We start from the raw sequence: 18400 nt of genomic DNA, 5'->3' as shown, positions 1-18400 counted from the left end.
GACAAAGCAGCCATAGCTTATAGGGGGAGACGCGGAAGCACCTGAGAGGGGCGGGATCTCAGCTCAGACCCTGGGAGCCTGTTCAACAGCGCCCTCTAGTGTCGGCCCAGCCACACTTCAGCCTGGATGGTCCCAGATGCATCGGCTCCTCCCTGCATGCACCTGGGTCCTGGCAGCCGGCACAGCCTCCCCGCAATCACCCAGGGGCAGAACTGGCCCCTTGTTGGAGAACTACCGGGAAGCTAAGGCTACAGGCAACTTGACTCACTTGCTTATTTGGAGGAAAGAAGGACACAGGCCCGAGCTGCTCTGAAAAATGCAGTCAACCCTAGGAGAAGGGCTTAGCTGCAGGAGCTGTGTGGGTCCAGTGGTCACTGAGAGAAAGAACTGGGTTGGATGCTAGATAAGAAAGAGCACAAACCTGCTTGTCTTCCACCGGCCCCTTCTGCCTTCCACCTTCCTGTTCCACCCCAGGCAGAATAAGCTCTCATCTCAAATGGGCTGAGCCCTCTGATTCCTCGAAATTCACAATGAACGCCTCTCCAGTCTTTTCCTGAGACTGCTTTTTTTTTTTTTTTTTTTTTTTTTTTTTAAGACAGAGTCTCGCTCTGTCACCCAGGCTGGAGTGCAGTGGCACGATCTCGGCTCACTGCAACCTCCACCTTCCGGGTTCAAGCAATTCTCCTGCCTCAGCCTCCCGAGTAGCTGGGACTACCAGGTGCATGCCACCACGCCCAGCTAATTTTTTATATTTTTAGTAGAGACAGGGTTTCGCTATGTTGCTCAGACTGGTCTTGAACTCCTGAGCTCTGGCAATCCACTGTCTTGGCCTCCTGAAGTGCTGGAATGACAGGTGTGAGCCATGGCACCCAGGCCAGCCTGGGTCTTTCATAAGCTTTTGGTGTTCCCCACCTCTCTGATTGCCTTCCCTCAAAGTATCTCAGAGTCTGGTTGGCCTGGAAAGCTTCGGAGATCTGACTGATGAAAGCATCTCGGAGCGATGGGATGAGATGCCAACCAATGCCATCAGCCGGCACTGAGGTGGGAGCAACAGGACAGTCAAGCCATCGGTTCCCAGGAGCCTCACTGAGCAGCTGCTAGAATTATGCCACTAAACAGGCTTTAATGTACAGGCAGTACCGACTCTGGGTTAACTATTCCTCACAGGGCTCCCCCGCTACGTGTTTACATTTCTTTCCTTGTTCCTCTTCTTCTTTTTTTTTTTTTTTTTTAATTACAATTTAGCAGATTAAGAACAATAACAGGGTAACTGAGAACCAGAGAGGTGGCTCTGAGTGACGCATTAACTCCCTCTCCCGTGTTTCCATCACCGTGAATTAAAACATCATCTCTGATGCCCTCAGACAACTGTTACTAATTTGATCCGAGCACTGCTTCAATATGAATCTTTTTAAGCCAAGCAGGAGATGGCTCTGCTCTCAAATACACTGCCCTCCCCTGGGTCCCCCATTCCTTACCCCACCATCCTCCTCGGAGATGAAAGTAAGACTTCTTGAGAAATAAAGGCTGGGTTTGCCTAATTACTGGAGCCAGGTGGCCGTTTCTGCCGGGAAACGTGAGTGGTGGCTTTCTGTCTCTGCAGAAAGGCTAGATTTTTCTCAGTAGTCTTACTAGACAGCCAAGCACCAATAAGGTTGGCTCCTTTGCTTAATGAATGACAGACGGGTCACAGCGGCATGCAGCACGCCCCCGCCCCCCGCTTCTTGTGAGGCAGCCTGTGTCGGGCCCGACAGCCTCCAGGAGAGAGCTAAAATGAGGTCCTTCAGATTACATGTTTCATCTGGGCCCTTGTTAATAAGTACACGCTGGCCATCCCAGTGAGTGACTGGGAGCGTGTGTGCAGCCGTCACCTTCATTTGGCATTCAGGGGCTCCATTTACCAGTTTCATAAAAGTTCCAGTGGGGGCCGGGCGCGGTGGCTCAAACTAGCCGGGCGAGGTGGCGGGCGCCTGTAGTCCCAGCTACTCGGGAGGCTGAGGCAGGAGAATGGCGTGAACCCGGGAGGCGGAGCTTGCAGTGAGCTGAGATCCGGCCACTGCACTCCAGCCTGGGCGACAGAGCAAGACTCCGTCTCAAAAAAAAAAAAAAAGTTCCAGTGGGGAGGCCATCTTGCGATGCTGTCCTGGTGAGCAAGTCTAAGGGTGAGGAGAGCACTGGACACCAGCCGGCAGCACCCTGGGCGGCCTCTGTGGCTGCTCATGGTCTTGGCACGGACAGGGCCCAGGGGAGGTTACAGGACAACGGGAAGGAGGTGGGCTCTCCACTCAGAGCTGCTGGGTCCACAGCCCACCACTCCACCAAAGCCTCGGTCCCTTGTCCCTAAGGTGGAGCTAGGAGTGACCTAGCCAGCAGAGGCCCACTTTCCCAGCTCCTAGAATCTTCACTGCGTCCTCCCCTGGATGTGGCCTACGGGGACCGGGCCTCTTGCAGCCTTTGAAATCCTCCTTGTCATTCAGTTGTGATTCCAAATGCCATTGTTCTAGGCAAGTCGCTGAGTGCCCCGGGAATGAGTGACTCCTCTGGAGCCCCACTTTATTCACTTTTTATGCCCCATCCTGGGCACACCTACACCATAACTTAAGCCCCTCAGGGAGCTGGTGACTGGGGACTGACATCCCAGCGCTCAGCCTCAGCCCAGGATTCGGCACTCAGAGGGCCCAACAGCCTGGAATACACCGAGCACCCAGCCGCGCACCAGGCCCCAAGGACAGGCTGAAGTTTCCACTTCCCTGGAGAAAGATCCTTCAGTCCCCTGCTGGGGGGCTGATCCCGGCTGGCTACCCGCTTGCTCAGGGCGGGGAGGTAGACTGGAGAGGGCGGACTTCCCTCAACTCACTCATCTTCTGTGGGTTCCTCACCAGCCTTCCTCTGGGCCTGTGGTTCTCCTGTCCAGCGTCTTTCCAGAGAAGATTCCTCCCCCGCCCCGCTTGGGAGATGGGGCTGGGGTAGGGGTGGTTACCTGACTGCTGAGTCGCAGGACAGGGCTTTCTGTTGGTCAGGGGTGGCTAATTGCTGTAAGAAGCAAGTGCCAATCTCTGCCTGGCCCGATGAAGTGGTGTCTCCTGATGTGTGGCAGTGGGATGTCACCGCAGGAGATGAAGGTTCTATTCCACGCAGTCACGCAAGGACTTAAGGTTCTTCTTTTTAGTGGGTCTTTCGTCTCACAGCCTTTCTCAGCCAGATTCCAGGAGGGAATCAAGGACTCATAGCAAAGGCATCATGGCGTGCAGGGAATAACTTTCCTCCTGCACACCTGGAACGAAACCAGTTATGCACCGTCTTTAGGCACATGACTGGTTGGGGAAATGGGCATGCCAGTCATTGACTGTGGCTGTGGTTCAGATGAGAAAGTCTGGTTGAGAAATGCTTTAGGGTCTGTGCCCTCTGGGGCCTCCAAGTCTTCCCCTGGATATTCTGCTTCCAGGTGTCCAGCAAGAAAGGGCAGGAAAGGGCGCGTGGAGCAAGGGCTGCCCTGAGAGTTATGGAGGCCCAGGCCAGAAGTGTGGTCATCACTCTGTCCACATCCCATTGGCCAGAGTGTAGTCACATGGTGCCACCTGGCTGCGAGGGAGGCTGGGAAATGTAGTCCAGCTGTGTGCCCTGGAAGAAAAGGCAACAGGGTAAGAGGAGCACATGGTCTCGGCACAGGCTGTATTCTTGCACATTCCTTCAGACTCTGCCTCCCACACCTCCTGAGGCTCTGAGGACCCCCTATCCCTGACCCTTCTGGAATGTTGGGGCCCTAGTTGCCCTGTTTCTCTTCCCTGGCCCCCCTCCCTGCTCAGCTATTTGCCATCTCCCTGCCCACTTCCCGCTGATGTGTGTTGGGGCTTGGGGACATAGATACCGCCTTGTGGATGTGATCAAGGTCATAGGCACAGCCTTTCTTTTCTTGTTCTTGTTCTCCTTGTTGGGGTGGGGATTTTTTCAAAACGAAGGGGCAAAGGTATTGTACTATTTGGGGGTCCCTACACTCTTCTGCCTCCGCATTCTTCTGTTGTGTTTATGCTGCTAGACCTAGAAACTTAGGATGAGCAGGTCTTGGCATCAGACTTTGCTTGTGTCAGCAGAATCCTTTCTTTAAAAGAGAATGGATGCAGAAACATCAGAGGGTTGCTGCTCCGGTCAGTGCTGGGCCTGGAGGCCCAGAGTCCTTCCTCCTCCCCTGCCCATCCTGTGGACCCCCAAAGCCTTAGGAAGGTCCCTTGGGCTCCTGGGACACAGCTCAGAGGTTCCTGGCTGGTGTCACTCCTCTCTGTGAGGCTTGAATTCTCTCCCTTGCATTCCGAAAGTGAGTCACGCTGGGATACCAGCTTTGTCCAAACCTCCCTGCCTCTGGTTAGCCAAACCTTAAAGCAGGTGCTTGTGCATGTGTGTATACACAGCAACTGCAACCACAGCAAGAGTGTCCATTCACCCAACACAGACACCTCCCTGTGCCAGGCCCAGCTGGGTCACCTGGGAGAGGACGAAGGGTAGGAAGCACTTCCAGAGGAGGTGCTGAGTGAGGCAGGAGGCCACAGGCTCACACGTCTGCCCTCTGGCACATGCAGGAAGGTGCTGGGAATGCAGGGAGCTTCTCCCCAGCAGACCATGATGCACTCCGCCTGTTATCTTCTTACGGTGTGCTCACTGGGTTTGGCACTGCCCCTAATCTGGTACCTCCCTTTCTATACACATCTGTGATTTCAGGCAGATAAATGTTATGAGTTTGGCAGTCCAATGGGATCGGTAAGAACAGAAATCACGGATCCATTCTGGGATAAATCGCTCCCTTCGTTCTGAGCAGTGATTTTATTTTCATTGAGGTGAGTGGATTCTTAAGGCAGCGATCCTCAGCTCCCAGGGCCTACAACTTCACAGAAGGTGGCTCATTTTGATAATGAAAAATGCAGGGGTGCAAATCAGGCAGAAAGGGCCTGCCATTAGCCAACAATGTGTCCATCACCACATCACCCTTGCCCGGCCCAGCCTCCCCTCTGCTGCCCATGCAAGGCCTGGGGAGGGCAGCCGGGCCGCCTGGTCTGAGCCCTGGCTTTTCCTCTCAGAGGCTCTGGGGCTCTCCCAGGGTTGGTTTACTTATGGTGAAGCATGACTAATAGGTAAAGTGTCTGACAAAATGGGCTCCACAGGCCACGGGTGCTGCTTCTGACTGTCCCTGCTGAGAGCAGGTCAGGCGCCTGGCATCACTCCTGCCCCATAGACACCGATAACACACGTTTGTCAGCCGCAGGTCAGTTCCCCAAGGGTGGCTGCTGTGCTGCTGTAACACGGGACTGCACACTGGGCACTTATGCTGCAGAACTCTGTTTTCTCATGGTCTGGAGGCCAGAAGTCCAAGGTATTGGCAGGGTTGGGTGTTGGCAGGGTTGGTTCCTTCAGAGGCCTCTCTCCTGGGATTGCAGATGGCCCCCATCTCGCTGTGTCTTCACACGGTTTCCCCTGTGTGTCTGTGTCCTCATCTCTTCTTATAAGGACACCAGTCAAACTGAATTAGGGCCTACCCTGGTGACCTCATTTTAACTTAATGACCTCTTTAAAGACTGTCTCCAAGTACAGTCCCATTCTGAGGGACCTGGGGTTAGGACTTCAACATGGGAATTTGGGGGAGGCACAGTTGAGGCCATAGTGGCAGCTGTCTCATTCTGCTCACAGCTGGTTCTCTCTGGCCACATGCCAGAGAGGAGTACGATGCCATCCCCTTAAACCACACACGGACACGCTGCCGGGAGGAACGTCATCACGTTTCAGCTGAAAGGAGTGAGGAGTGAGGACAAGCAGGTGCAGAATGAAGCCTCCTCATGCACTGGTCCATTGTGCACGTGCGCTGCTGCTATTACAGCATCAGGCAGGAGGCTGAACTAGAGATGCCTTAGACAAACCCTGGTTTCCCCTCCAGATGCTGGCTGCAAGAATGCCACAAGTTAAGAGGAGTGTGGACAGTAGAAAGCCTTGAGAGCAGCTGAGCTGATGAAGGGATGGGAAAATGGGCGCCCTTTTGAAGCCTAGGACTGACCAAGCGGAGGTGTGCAGGGTTTGTGGATGCCGCATCTTGAGTCTCAGTGCTCTGGGGGACATAGCGCGGAGCGGGACAGCCCTGTGGGTCAGCCCCTGCCTGGTTCTGCAGACTCGGAGAGGTCTGGCCCTGGGCTGGGTGTGGCCTTCATGCTGCCTGGGAGCCTCAGGCAACCTGCTGCAGCTGCTTGTCTAGAGGTTTTGCCACTCACTGGCCTGACTCCGGGAGCTGGAGGGGCTGAGAGGTCATTGCCTGCTCTGCAGCTTAGCTCAACCTCCCAGGTGCCCCACCCCCATCCCTCCCTTCCCAAAGAACCAGTTATTCCTCGTCCTTATAAGCGCTCCTAGGACACTTGCCAAGTTCTATCAGTTTGGGGGTTCTCTGGGGCAGCCACCCCCAGATCCTTGCCCCGCCTATGAGCCACCCCCCCTCTCCTCCTCACCGCCGTGCTCCCCGTGTGGCATCGACCCCCGAGGCAGGGACCGTATGAGTTTTGTTCACAGTCTGCACTCCCTCTGACACACAGGAGGTTCTGGAAAAGCTTCTGCATGGTGAAGGAGCCACATGCGGTTTGGCTGGGTGCCCCAGGCCTCCTCTTCATCATCACGACCACCCTGCCTTCCGTTATTCAGGGGGGAGTCCAGAGCTCCAGGAAGTTGACCACCTCCCCGAGGTCCCCCGAGCATGGATGGGTGGAGCTGGCTCTAAGTCCACACTCAGTGCTTTCCCCTGCGCCCTGGAGTCTGGCTCGGTGCCACCGGGACTTGTTTGTGGAAGTAACACGTGAACACCAGCGAGCTCCATGGGCTGCACGCGTGTGCGTCTTTGCCAACTCAGTGGCCCCACACGGCAACCTGAGGGCCAGGGCAGAAAGCACAGGAGAAGCCACCACGGGTGCTGCAGGGCCTCCGGCCGGGCGTCCATCCTCCACCTGTCCTTCTGCTGTCCATCTGTGGCTTCTCCCGCAGGTGCCACGCAAGGCTGGTCCTTCACAATGGCCCAGGCCCTCAACTCAGTGGTCAGGAGGGTTCCCACCACGTCGGGGCACAGTGGCAGTCAAGGTTCCCTCAGGTCCTCAGGCTACCTTTGCAAATAGGTCCTCGCAAAGACCCTATTTCACATTCACAGATACTGGGAGTTAAGACTTCAGCATCTTTTAGCGGGGACATGATTCAACCCATGCATCTGGGCCTAGGAATTGGAAATGCCCCAGTGAGCTATGCCCTGGGCACTGTGCATTTCTGGGGGACACAGCGCTGACAGCCGGAGGGGGGGTCTCTGGACACAGAGCTGTCTGGGATCCGCTGAGGCAACACGGGAAGGACTCCAGAGCTCACCTGGGTGAAACCCGAGAGCCATCAGTGACAGCAGAATCCAGAGGAAGCCTACATCTCCAAGCCAGGTCCGGAGCTCTTCCAACAGGATAGCAGTCTTGTCAGGCACTCTGGGAGGCCGAAGTGGGAGGATCACTTTGAGGCCAGGAGTTTGAGCAGCCTGGGCAACATAGCAAGATCCCTATCTCTCCAAACAAACCAAAAACCTCAGTAGCATCTTGGTTGTTTTTTCTCTTCTGTCAGATATTTTGGTAATAGTGATCTTTTGATTTTACATTCCCTTTTTTTTTCATGTAGAAGTCTCTATGGCCATTTCATCTTGTGAATTAATTGAGTTTCCAAAGTGAACTAGCTGCATGTTAGAACCAGGACTTTTCTGAGCCCTTTGAAGCATGCTGGCAGGCGTCATCCCCAAGCCCCAGGGTGGGTCACATTCCTGGATGGTGGAGGCAGGGGGTGCAGGGGTCCCCCATCTGCACATTGTTCTAGGTCTGATGTGATTGCTCAACTCCTCCACGAAACAGGGGCCATGTTTGTCCTTGTCTGGGGCAAACTGCAGTTGGAGAGGCTGGCCTCCTGTGGCTGTACATCCAGAGCTGGGCTTAACTGGCCAGGAGGAGGGAAGGATCCTTCTCTCTTAATAAAAAGTCCGCAGGGCCCACGTCCACCCAGCCATCTCTCCTCCCCGGCCAATGTTATCCTTTCCTCACAAGCCCTTCCAGAGCACAAACACACACAAGCACTTATGTTTGTCTTCTTTTTTCATAAATGGTAACAAGCTCTGCATACTGTTGTGCAGCTTCTCTTTCCACATAGAAATACACCTTGAAGGCCAGGCGCGGTGGCTCAAGCCTGTAATCCCAGCACTTTGGGAGGCCGAGACGGGCGGATCACGAGGTCAGGAGTTCGAGACCATCCTGGCTAACACGGTGAAACCCCGTCTCTACTAAAAAATGCAAAAAACTAGCCGGGCGAGGTGGCGGGCGCCTGTAGTCCCGGCTACTCGGGAGGCTGAGGCAGGAGAATGGCGTAAAAACCCGGGAGGCGGAGCTTGCAGTGAGCTGAGATCCGGCCACTGCACTCCAGCCTGGGCGACACAGCGAGACTCCGTCTCAAAAAAAAAAAAAAAGAAATACACCTTGAAGATTATTTCTTATGAGTACATAAGATGGGCACCTGAGTAGTTTGCTGTTACCGACCACGTAGGCAATGGCCGCCTGCACAGATTATTTGCACTGGTGGGAGTGTCATCAGATGTTTCTGGAAGTGGGATGGCTGGGTCAAAGGGAATGTGTGTGAGTAATTTTGAAAGATAAAGTCATAAAGATAAGTAAAAACGCCTGGCATCTTGGCTCTCGGCTGTAGTCCCAACACACTGAGAGGTCAGGGCGGGAGGAGTGCTTGAAGCCAGGAGCTTGAGAGCCGCCTGGGCAAAATAGTGAGGCCCCATTTCTACAAAAAAAAAAAAAAAAATTAACTGGGTGCGGTGGTGTGTGCCTGTAGTCCCAGCTACTCAGGAGGCTGAGGTGGGAGGATCGCTTGAGCACTAGAGGTCAAGGCTTCAGTGAGCCATGATCACACACTGCAGCCGGGGTGACAGTGAGAGCCTGTCTCAATAAATAAATAAATAGATAGATAATAAATTAATTGATTGATTGATATAGAGAGGATAAGTAAAAACAAAAACACGTATGTACTATAAAACCTGGGATGGGCCGGGCGTGGTGGCTCACACCTGTAATCCTAGCACTTTGGGAGGCCGAGGCAGGTGAATTACTTGAGGTCAGGAGTTTGAGACCAGCCTGGCCAACATAGTGTGAAACCCTGTCTCTACTAAAAATACAAAAATAAATAAATAAATAAATAAATAGCCAGGCGTGGTGGTGCACGCCTATAATCCTAGCTACTTGGGAGGCTGAGTTGGGAGGATTGCTTGAACCCAGGAGGTGGAGGTTGCAGTGAGCCAAGGTCACGCCATTACACACTCCAGCCTGGGCAACAGAGCAAGACTCCGTCTCAAAAAAATAACCTGGGATGGAGGCAGAGAAGAAAGGAAGTGGTGGGCAGTGTGGGTGGTCTGTCTTACCTTTCATAATGGAGAGCTGGTGCCTACTGTTTGGAATTCACAAACATAGACAGAGTTCAAAGTAGTTACCACTGGGGCTACAGTAGGAGACATCTTATTTCTCATTCTTACATGTACTTCAAAAATTATCATGCCCTGTATATATGTTAACTGTGAATGTAAGAAGGTAACGTGAGGCGGTGCAGTGGCAGCCGTGTTAATGGCGGTTAATCAATCTTGCATTCAGGCCTCGTGGAGAACCACCCTGGGGGATGGTTTCCAGCAGAGCAGTTCCTGGTTCCCACAGGTGCCTCATTTTTTCCTGGTTCCATTCAGAGCATCATTTACTGCCTAGAGCTAATTCCAGATCCTCCTCCCACCCAGGGGAGTTTATCAAAGGCAAAATAAAGAGGGTGGCTGGGGACAGTGGCTCACACCTGTAATCTCAGCACCTTGGGAGGTCAAGGCAGGTGGATCACCTGAGGTCAGGAGTTCGAGACCAGCATGGCCAACATGGTGAAACCCCGTCTCTACTAAAAATACAAAAAATTAGCTGGGCATGGTGGTGCGTGCCTTTAATCCCAGCTACTCAGGAGGCTGAGGCAGGAGAATCGCTTGAACCCAGGAGGCAGAGGTTACAGTGAGCTGTGATCCTGCTACTGCACTGCAGCCTGGGCGACAAGAGCGAAACTCTGTCTCAAAACAAATAAACAAAGAGGGTTGGGGGGTGACTCCCTGAAAGTTTCTAGACACCTATTCTAAAGATAAAAATATAATGTGATGCCTGAAAAAGGGAAGAACTGCTCCAAAGAGTCTGGGATGCGGCTGAGGTGGCCACTTTGCCTGGAGCTGAGGAGGGGGATGAAAGTAAGAACTGATTTTTAATCTTCGCCTCTTGTACAACCCCTGGTGAGCACCGGATGATGCCCTGTTCCACTGATGTTAAGTTGTATTTTTTCCCCACATTTCCACATTCTCCAATATGGAGAATATGTCCCGCAGTGTGAGGGTGGGCTGTCGTGATTTAATTAGGGTCTCTTGGCCTTCTTGGTGGTCCATAAAATAGTGGCATGCCTTCCGATGGGGGACCCGGGAGTTGCTGAATCGCAGTGCCTGCACAGCGATGGGCTTATGTGGTCTCTCCGGCCCATGGCTCAGCCCTGCTCCGTGGCCGTGGGTGGCGTCCCCGGCTAACCTCCTGTCTTGCAGGTGTAGTCGCCGCCGCCAGCCGCCATGGGCAAGCAGAACAGCAAGCTGCGGCCCGAGGTGCTGCAGGACCTGCGGGAGAACACGGAGTTCACCGACCACGAGCTGCAGGAGTGGTACAAGGGCTTCCTCAAGGACTGCCCCACCGGCCACCTGACCGTGGACGAGTTCAAGAAGATCTACGCCAACTTCTTCCCCTACGGCGACGCTTCCAAGTTCGCCGAGCACGTCTTCCGCACCTTCGACACCAACGGCGACGGCACCATCGACTTCCGGGAGTTCATCATTGCGCTGAGCGTGACCTCGCGGGGCAAGCTGGAGCAGAAGCTCAAGTGGGCCTTCAGCATGTACGACCTGGACGGCAACGGCTACATCAGCCGCAGCGAGATGCTGGAGATCGTGCAGGTACCGGCGCCCGAGGCCCCGGGTCTCACCACGCGGGGGCCCAGGTCCCCTCCCAGCTCCCAGCTCCCAGCCCAGGGCTTTTTTTTTTTTTGAGACGGTATCTCGCTCTGTCGCCCAGGCTGGAGTGCAGTGGCCCGATCTCGGCTCACTGCAAGCTCCGCCTCCCGGGTTCGAGAGATTCTCCTGTCTCACCCTCCCATGTAACTGGGATTACAAGCATACGCCACCGCAGCCAGCTAATTTTTGTATTTTTAGTAGAGACAAGGTTTCACCATGTTGGCCAGGCTAGTCTCGCACTCCGGACCTCAGGTGATCTGCCTTCAGCCTCCTAAAGTGCTGGGATTACAGGCATGGGCCACTGTGCCTGGCCAAGAATTATATTATTGTTACTTGCAAGAGGTACCTGCCAAGACCTGGGGAAAGCCCTGGATTTGAGAATGCAACAGATAGCTTGTGATGTCCCCAGGAATGCGCAGTCATCCAGTAAAACTGAAGCATTAATGATCACGAGAATCAGCCCAGCATGGGAAAGACGTCACTTCGGGAGGCGTCTCTCTGCCTTCATGCAGCTCTAGCAGGCAAGGCCATGTTTCAGAAGGAAACCAAGTTTTGTTCACTTGGCCAGGTACCTAGGTGTGCGAGAGAGAGAGTAGAGCTGCCCCTCCCTGGCATTCCCCTGAGTGCCTCCCTGAGCCCAGGAGCATCCAGTTCTAGAACTCCTCACGGCCAGGCCTGTAATCCCTTTGGGAGGCTGAGGCTGGAGAATCGCTTGAGCCCAGGAGTTTGAGATCAGCCTGGGCAATATAGTGAGACTCTATCTCTATAAAAAATTAAAAGAGTAGCAGGGCATAATGGCATGCACCCGTAGTCCCAGCTACTTGAGAGGCTGAAGTGGGAGGATTGCTTGAGCCCAGGAGTCCGAGGTCACAGTGAGCTATGACTGCACCGCTGCACTCCAGCCTGGGTGACGACAGAGTGAGACCCTTCCTCCAAAAAGACCAGAAATAAAACAAGAAAAAAATGGAACTGTTCAGAAGGGGGGGTGCCATGGTGCGGAACTTCAGGGTGGGCCTCCAGTAGCAGGTATCAAATCCGTGAGCTCCTGCACCAGCAGTGGCCGCCTCACGAGTGAGCGACCCATTTCCCACGTAGATGGTTTTCACACCGTCAGAGTAAATTAACATGGGCTTGGGGAACTCTGGTTCCGTCGTCGCTCTCTGGCTCTTAGCTTCACGCAGTGGCAGAAGTAAGAATTCTGCTTCCCAGGAATCACCCATCGTGTCCTGTGTGTTAACCTTTACCCTTTGCAAATAGGTGTACCTGTCACTGGCTGCACAGCGGCTTGGTCAGAACTTTGAGGCCCTGGTAGAACTGTTCCGAGCTAGTGAGGAGCAGCCACTTCTGTCCAAACGGGACAGCCCCCAAACCAAGTCCCCAAACCCTGAAAGGCTTCCCCCAGCGCCATCGATGGCTCCCTGGCTAGCTGTGTGTTGTTTCTCATGAGACACTTGGTTTCTCCCTCCTTCTCAAAATGAGAAAATGGTCTCTTGTCTTAGGAATGAGACTATCAAGCCTCCTTCACACGGAGTGCTCAGAAAATCCCACAGCAGTGCTGCCCCTCCCCACGCATGTCACTCTGCTCAGTGGCCACTCGCCTGCCCCATCACTGTCTCCCGTGTACACCCGCCAGCAGCACAGGGGCACGTGCCCCAGGCTGGGTCACTCAGGCAGAGACACGCAGAGAGACCAGCAGCCAGGCTGAGCCCTCGGCTGGCAGTGCTGTAAAGAGGCCATGGAGGCTCCAGTGCTGCCGGTTCCTGTCCTGTCGGGGCTGGTGATGGGGCTTTCCCTGTGAGTTTGAGGGGCTCAGTCTCTTTTAAACTGAGGGGTAACAGCCACGCAGTAAAATGCACACAGCTCAGTGGGCGGTGTGGTGAATTTCACATATCTGTGACCACCACTCTCCCTCAGCATTCCCAGCCCCCGACAGTGACACTTAGGCACCTTCCTGGCACTACCTCCCCCACCACCCAGGCAGAGATAGCAGCACCCTCACCCTCCCAGTAGAGCCCTTCTGTCAGCTCTGCTCTTGGACTTCACACAGACACCCGTGAGGTTCACTAGGGAACATTCTCCCCACTGGGGAGGGGTCCCGAAGACCACTGGGAGCCCCTAACCTCTCCCAGCCTCGTCGTGGACTGAGCAGAAGCCCACCCTTGCTGCGCCCGCCCGAGCTCCTGGGCCTCTGAGCACACTGTCATTGTCCCCATTCGCACTCCTGGGCCTCTGAGCACACTGTCATTGTCCCCATTCGCACTCCTGGGCCTCTGAGCACACTGTCATTGTCCCCATTCGCAGGCCATCTACAAGATGGTGTCGTCTGTGATGAAGATGCCGGAGGACGAGTCCACCCCAGAGAAGCGCACGGACAAGATCTTCAGGCAGATGGACACCAACAACGATGGTAGGGCGGGGTGGGGGCGGGGCTGCGTGTGTAGCCACGGTGGTGGCAAAACGTGTCTGGGGCGCCCCCTCCCCTCTGCAGCTTCTTGGTCTCCTGAGGGCCACCCCTGCCCCCGACCTGCCTGGCACCTGCCATGCCCAGGGAAGAGCAGGATGCAGTCAGGGACACCCGGCCTGCGTCCTGGTCCCTCTGTGACAAGGCTTTGTGATGCTGGGCATTTTGTGGCCCCTCTGAGCCACCGTCTCCCCACTCGTAGAACAGGGCATACCTGTATTCTCGTGGGTACAATGTTTAGGGGCAGGGAGGCAAGCATGCTGGCAGCCGTGAACCTGGAGGGGTTGGGATCAAAGGATCCCAGGTGGTGGGGTCCTGGGGTGCTGGCCATGCTTCTCTTACTGTCATCCTGAGAGAGGAAGCTGCCCAGATGGCCCCAGTGTCCAAGGGGAACTGTCAGGATGAACACGGCCGCCTTGTCCGCCTACGGCAGCTCTGTGGGGACTCAGTCCACTGTAGAAGGGCAAGTCTCAAGATGGCGGGTGGCAGCAGCAGTGACGAGGCTGTGCCTCGAGTGCCCTCCTCTGCATTGGCTGTGAGGTCGGGGCGGCTGTGGGGTCCTCCCGTTCTGCTCTTCTTGCCGGCTTTGTCAAGAGCAGCCACAGCACCAGGTTTGCTTTGCTTTTGAACAATAAAGAAACACAACCTTAAGAAGAGAAAACACTCCCTGGGTTGTGCTGGGGATTAAAAGATAAGCTAATGCCCAAGAAGCTGCTGTGGAAAGTCTGGAGTGCAGCCCTTGGGTGAGTTAAGCATGACCCCAGCAGGAGAGGGGGTGTGGGGGAGCTGTAGGCAGCAAACAGCATTCCAGGCAGCCAGGTCACTGTTTCAAAACATCTGCACACAGCAAACAAGCCTGCCTGGTGCCCGGCATTGCCTTCGGGCTGATGGGAAGTGTGTTTTCCACCTTCCAGCCTAGCAGGGCACCTGCTGCCACTCTCCCAAGGCTGTCCGCTCCTCGTGAGGATGGTGAATCCAGTCCCACGGGGTTGTGAGGTTTCAGCGAGATGATGCCTTAAAGCTCTTAGCAGGGCTCACACTCCACAAATAGTGGCTGTTGTTCCCGACTTCACAGTGTCCCTGGGGAAGCCATCCACGGTTCCTCGCTGCCTGAACCTGCCACCTGGCTTGGCCCTGCCCACCTCTTCAGAGGGCATCTTCTAGGTTAATTGGGAATTTGGATGGCATGGTCGTTGCTAATGTCTGCGCTTTGATGAAGCACTTCCTCCTGTGCGCCCAGGGGACCCGTCTGTCCCTGGAGCTTGGGGCAAGGAGGGAAGAGTGACCGGGAAGGTGGGGCTGCAGTCAGGGGCCAGAGCCAGTTCAGGGGGTGGTCCTCAGCCCTCAAGGCTCCTCCAGGGACTGCTCAGGAGTGATGGGGCCCTGGAGTTTGCCCCAACTTCCCTGGCTACCCCGGAAGGCACACGGCTGCTCCAGGCCTCTGGGCTGGGCTGATGGGTTTCTCTAGGGCACAAGTATCATTAAAGCCGCCCTCTCCTCAGCTTGTCAGGCCGCACATGTGGGACAGGCTGTGCTCAGCAACCCTCTCACCTGCCCTGCCCTCCATCAGGAGGAGCCAGTGGAGCCTTCAGAAGCTCCCGGCATCTCTGCAGGCCTCAGAGTCGTCCTGAGGCAGCTCTGGCTTTCCCGACTGGAGGTCCATCTGGGCTGGCCCGCTCTTTCTCGGCCTGGGACAGGAGGGCCTGGGGTCAGGGACGGGAAATGGGGAGGCTGGGGCCATGGACTCTGAGGCCCCACACCTAGCCGAGGAGATGACCACACAGCTGGCTGCCCTGAGTGGTCAGAGGTGGAGTGTGGGGGGTGACCATGGTCCTCACCAATCTTCAGGCTGGCAGCCGCTGTCTCCATTGGCAGAGGGTCCTGGGGACTGTCTGCTGAGGGCCTGGCTGTCCCTCCCTCTCCCTGCGCACCCCTTAGCCTGGGCATTGTTTGGGCTCCCTTGGAGCCAGCAGGCTGCCCAGGCCCCAGAGGCATCACGTTCGTGCCCTGGAAGTTGCCAGCCTGCCCGAGCCTGGGCCAGGGTCCCATGAGGACAGGTGTCCCTGCCTGCCAGTGGACTGGAGGGGCTGAATTCCCAGCAGGGCCCTACTGGGCAGGGGCGTCCTCCATCCTAGTGCTGGGCTGAGTCCTCAAATGCATTCTCCCAGGTGCCCTTGAGAAGGGTGTTCCCATTATCCCGCCTTCGAGACGAAGATCCTGAGACCTGGAAATGTTGGTGGCTTGCCATGCGCCAGAGCCAAGAGCCCCTCCTGCGCACTTTCCCCTGTGCTGGGCCTAGCTGCATGCGTCTGTGTTGCCTGCACAGACATTTTGCAGAGTGTCCTAGTGATTCCAGCTGACAGCACGGAGCCTCAGACAGACACATGGAGGGGCTGCCCCAGGACCCAGGCTGCCGGGACACAGCCAACCTCAAACCTCATCCTTCCCCACCAGCCGGAGCCAGAGGCTCCCCCTCCTGCCCTCCTGCCCTTGAGGCCATGTCTGAATGGGCAGAATCCTTCTAGCCTATCTTGCTTGTGGTGAGCAGATGGTCAGAAAACCTCCCCGCACCCGGCTCGGCCCGCCAGCCTTATGGAGCCCTGCCCTGGGCCACCAGCCTCCAGAGGCCACTCCGCCCAGCGTGGAGTCACCGAGTCTGTGTCCTGGGAGAGGGGATGTGTTGTCACCAGCATTGGATGTGGAGGATGAGGGGGCAGCTGATTCCTTAGCATGACCAGTCTTTTTCTAGGTTTTCCTCTCACTGCGTGGCCAACAGTCCAGAGCATGAGTTCGGTACCCCAAGCCTGAGCAGCAGGTCTACACTGATGCCAGGGAGGACCCATTGGGTTAGAGGCAAATGCTTCATTTTTCTGCACAATGTACATGTTCCTTAATAAGCAAAGTGTGGGGTGATTTCGAAAAGGATTTAAATGGCCCTCATCAGCTATGTCCTGCTGAGCTGCTGGGTAAGCCCTTTGAGGTGCCTGATGTATTGTAGGGAGCAGGGAAAGGAAAAAGGATTTTTTTCAGAAATGCCTGTAAAGTGAATGGAGACTAGACACCGTGCAGCTTCAAGAAGGCTCAGGACTTTGAACGAAGGGGGCATCCCTGACCTGAGAGCTGTCCCCGTCCTCTCTGGAAGCATAAAGAACAGTGAGCACTGGCTAATCCTGATGTCTCTCGTCCCCTGCAGGCAAACTGTCCTTGGAAGAATTCATCAAAGGTGCCAAGAGCGACCCCTCCATCGTCCGCCTGCTGCAGTGCGACCCCAGCAGTGCCAGTCAGTTCTGAGCGAGCGGCCCCTGGACAGTTGCAGAGAAACACAGGCTTGTCGTGCCGTTTAAGCTTTGCTTGCAAGAGTGGATGCCCCGCAATCGTTCCTGCTCTCCCGGGCCCCAGGCCTGGGGCATGCGTCGCACCTGCCCGGCCCGGCGGCTGCGCCTCCCTCCTCCGCCTGACCAATGCGACATTCCTCCCCTCACGCCCGGCCCGGTCCCTTCCAGGGCAACTCCCAGGGATGTGATGACATGCAGGGTTCAAGTGTTCTTGGTTCCAGGCACCTCCCGGCTCATGGGGAGCCCAGAGGTCCATGCCGAGGAGACCAGGCAGGACCTCCCGAGGCTGCGCCCCGGCCGGCCCATGCATTTTGTGATCCCAAGTGACTCTGTGGGGAGGGTGGGGCGAGGCGTCAGGAGGGTAGACGGGGAGCCCCTCCCGTGCATGGCTGCCCTCCCGTTCATTTTCTCCACCACAGCCGCTTGCACGTATAGATACTGTGGTCCCCTTTCTTTTAATATATAAATTATGTATGGTGAAGTGGAGTGTAATGTGTAGGTCCCGTATTTAATGCCTCTGACTGCCTTTGAAGCGCAGCCCCCTGTGGCCCGCAGTCCCCTGAGCCTGGCTGTTGTGTGGTATTTATGCTCTCTTTGTCTGCCTGTTTCTAAGGAAATGCATGTGTGCCCTGAGCCGTGACGATCCTCCTGTCCGTGTCGCGAGCACAGGCATTTGTGTCTGGTCTGTCCTCCCTGTTGATTGGTCTGGCATTTCCGGTATTAAAATGATACAATAAATGGCATTTTCTGAGTTTTGTGTCTGCCCGCGGGAGCCCCCATTCCTCAGGCCGTGGCCCCTGCACGCTCCAGCCAAGATGGGTCTGCTGCGTGCTGCCGCTGTTGGTAAACCCAGCCCCTCCCGTGTCCCTCCAGCTGCCCCTGCGTCTATAAATCTTGCACAGCCTGTTCTTCAATATCTGCCTAATGCCAAGAAATATTTGTGGAAATGAACGATGACTGTTCTTGGCAGATCTGACTGTCAGGATTCTGCCTACCCCCAGCCCTTCCCTTTCCTTCTCCTTCCACGGTTTCACGTCATAGGAAAACCACATTCCAAGAGAGGATGGCCATGGTCAAGGGCGCGGTCAGGCTGGCCCCAGAGGTGGCAGGCCTGGTTCTCCATCCAGCCTTCGCCGCTGCTGTCAGTGCTTCTGGTCCCAGCGGCCCAGCTGAAGAAGTGGGGGTTGGTCTCGCCTGCTGAGGGGTCCAAAGACAGCATCGCTGGGGATCCCCAGGCATCAACTTGGTTTTTTTCTTTTTTTTTTTTTTAAGAGAGGGTTTCTCTATGTTGCCCAGGCTGGCCTCAACCTCCTGGGCTCCAGCAATCCTTTCGCATCAGCCTCCTGAGTCAGTGGGGCCTTGGGTGAACAGCACTATGCCTGGCTAATCACGGTCAGCTTTTCACTTCAGACTTTCTCCCTGGGGTGCCCACAACGGCTGTCATGGTTCTGGGCAGTACAGCTGACATGCGAGCATCAAGAAGCAGCGAGGGAAGTCTCT

At 55.5% G+C, this 18400-nt stretch overlaps 1 protein-coding gene and 1 long non-coding RNA gene across 2 annotated transcripts in view; one reads left to right on the top strand and one right to left on the bottom strand.

The window, feature by feature from the left end:
- HPCAL1 (hippocalcin like 1) overlaps positions 1–17637 on the top strand; it is a 123094-nt gene extending 105457 nt beyond the window's left edge. Inside the window, exons 3-5 of the mRNA NM_001260988.1 lie at positions 10646–11047; positions 13406–13511; positions 16759–17637. Of these exons, the coding sequence (NP_001247917.1) occupies positions 10670–11047; positions 13406–13511; positions 16759–16856 (582 nt within the window). The 5' untranslated portion in view covers positions 10646–10669 and the 3' untranslated portion in view covers positions 16857–17637. The remainder of the gene's footprint in view (positions 1–10645; positions 11048–13405; positions 13512–16758) is intronic.
- LOC144333912 (uncharacterized) lies at positions 618–9537 on the bottom strand. The gene is made up of 2 exons (XR_013403052.1): positions 6480–9537; positions 618–3621 (listed from the first exon to the last, which is right to left on the bottom strand). It is a non-coding gene; the product is annotated as an uncharacterized LOC144333912 (long non-coding RNA).
- Positions 17638–18400: the final 763 nt, after the last annotated feature.

Source organism: Macaca mulatta, chromosome 13 (assembly GCF_049350105.2).
Source record: "Macaca mulatta isolate MMU2019108-1 chromosome 13, T2T-MMU8v2.0, whole genome shotgun sequence".
In the NCBI taxonomy this organism is placed as follows: domain Eukaryota; kingdom Metazoa; phylum Chordata; class Mammalia; order Primates; family Cercopithecidae; genus Macaca; species Macaca mulatta.
Note: the sequence above shows the minus strand (reverse complement) of the source record. Positions and strands in the feature narration are given on the sequence as shown.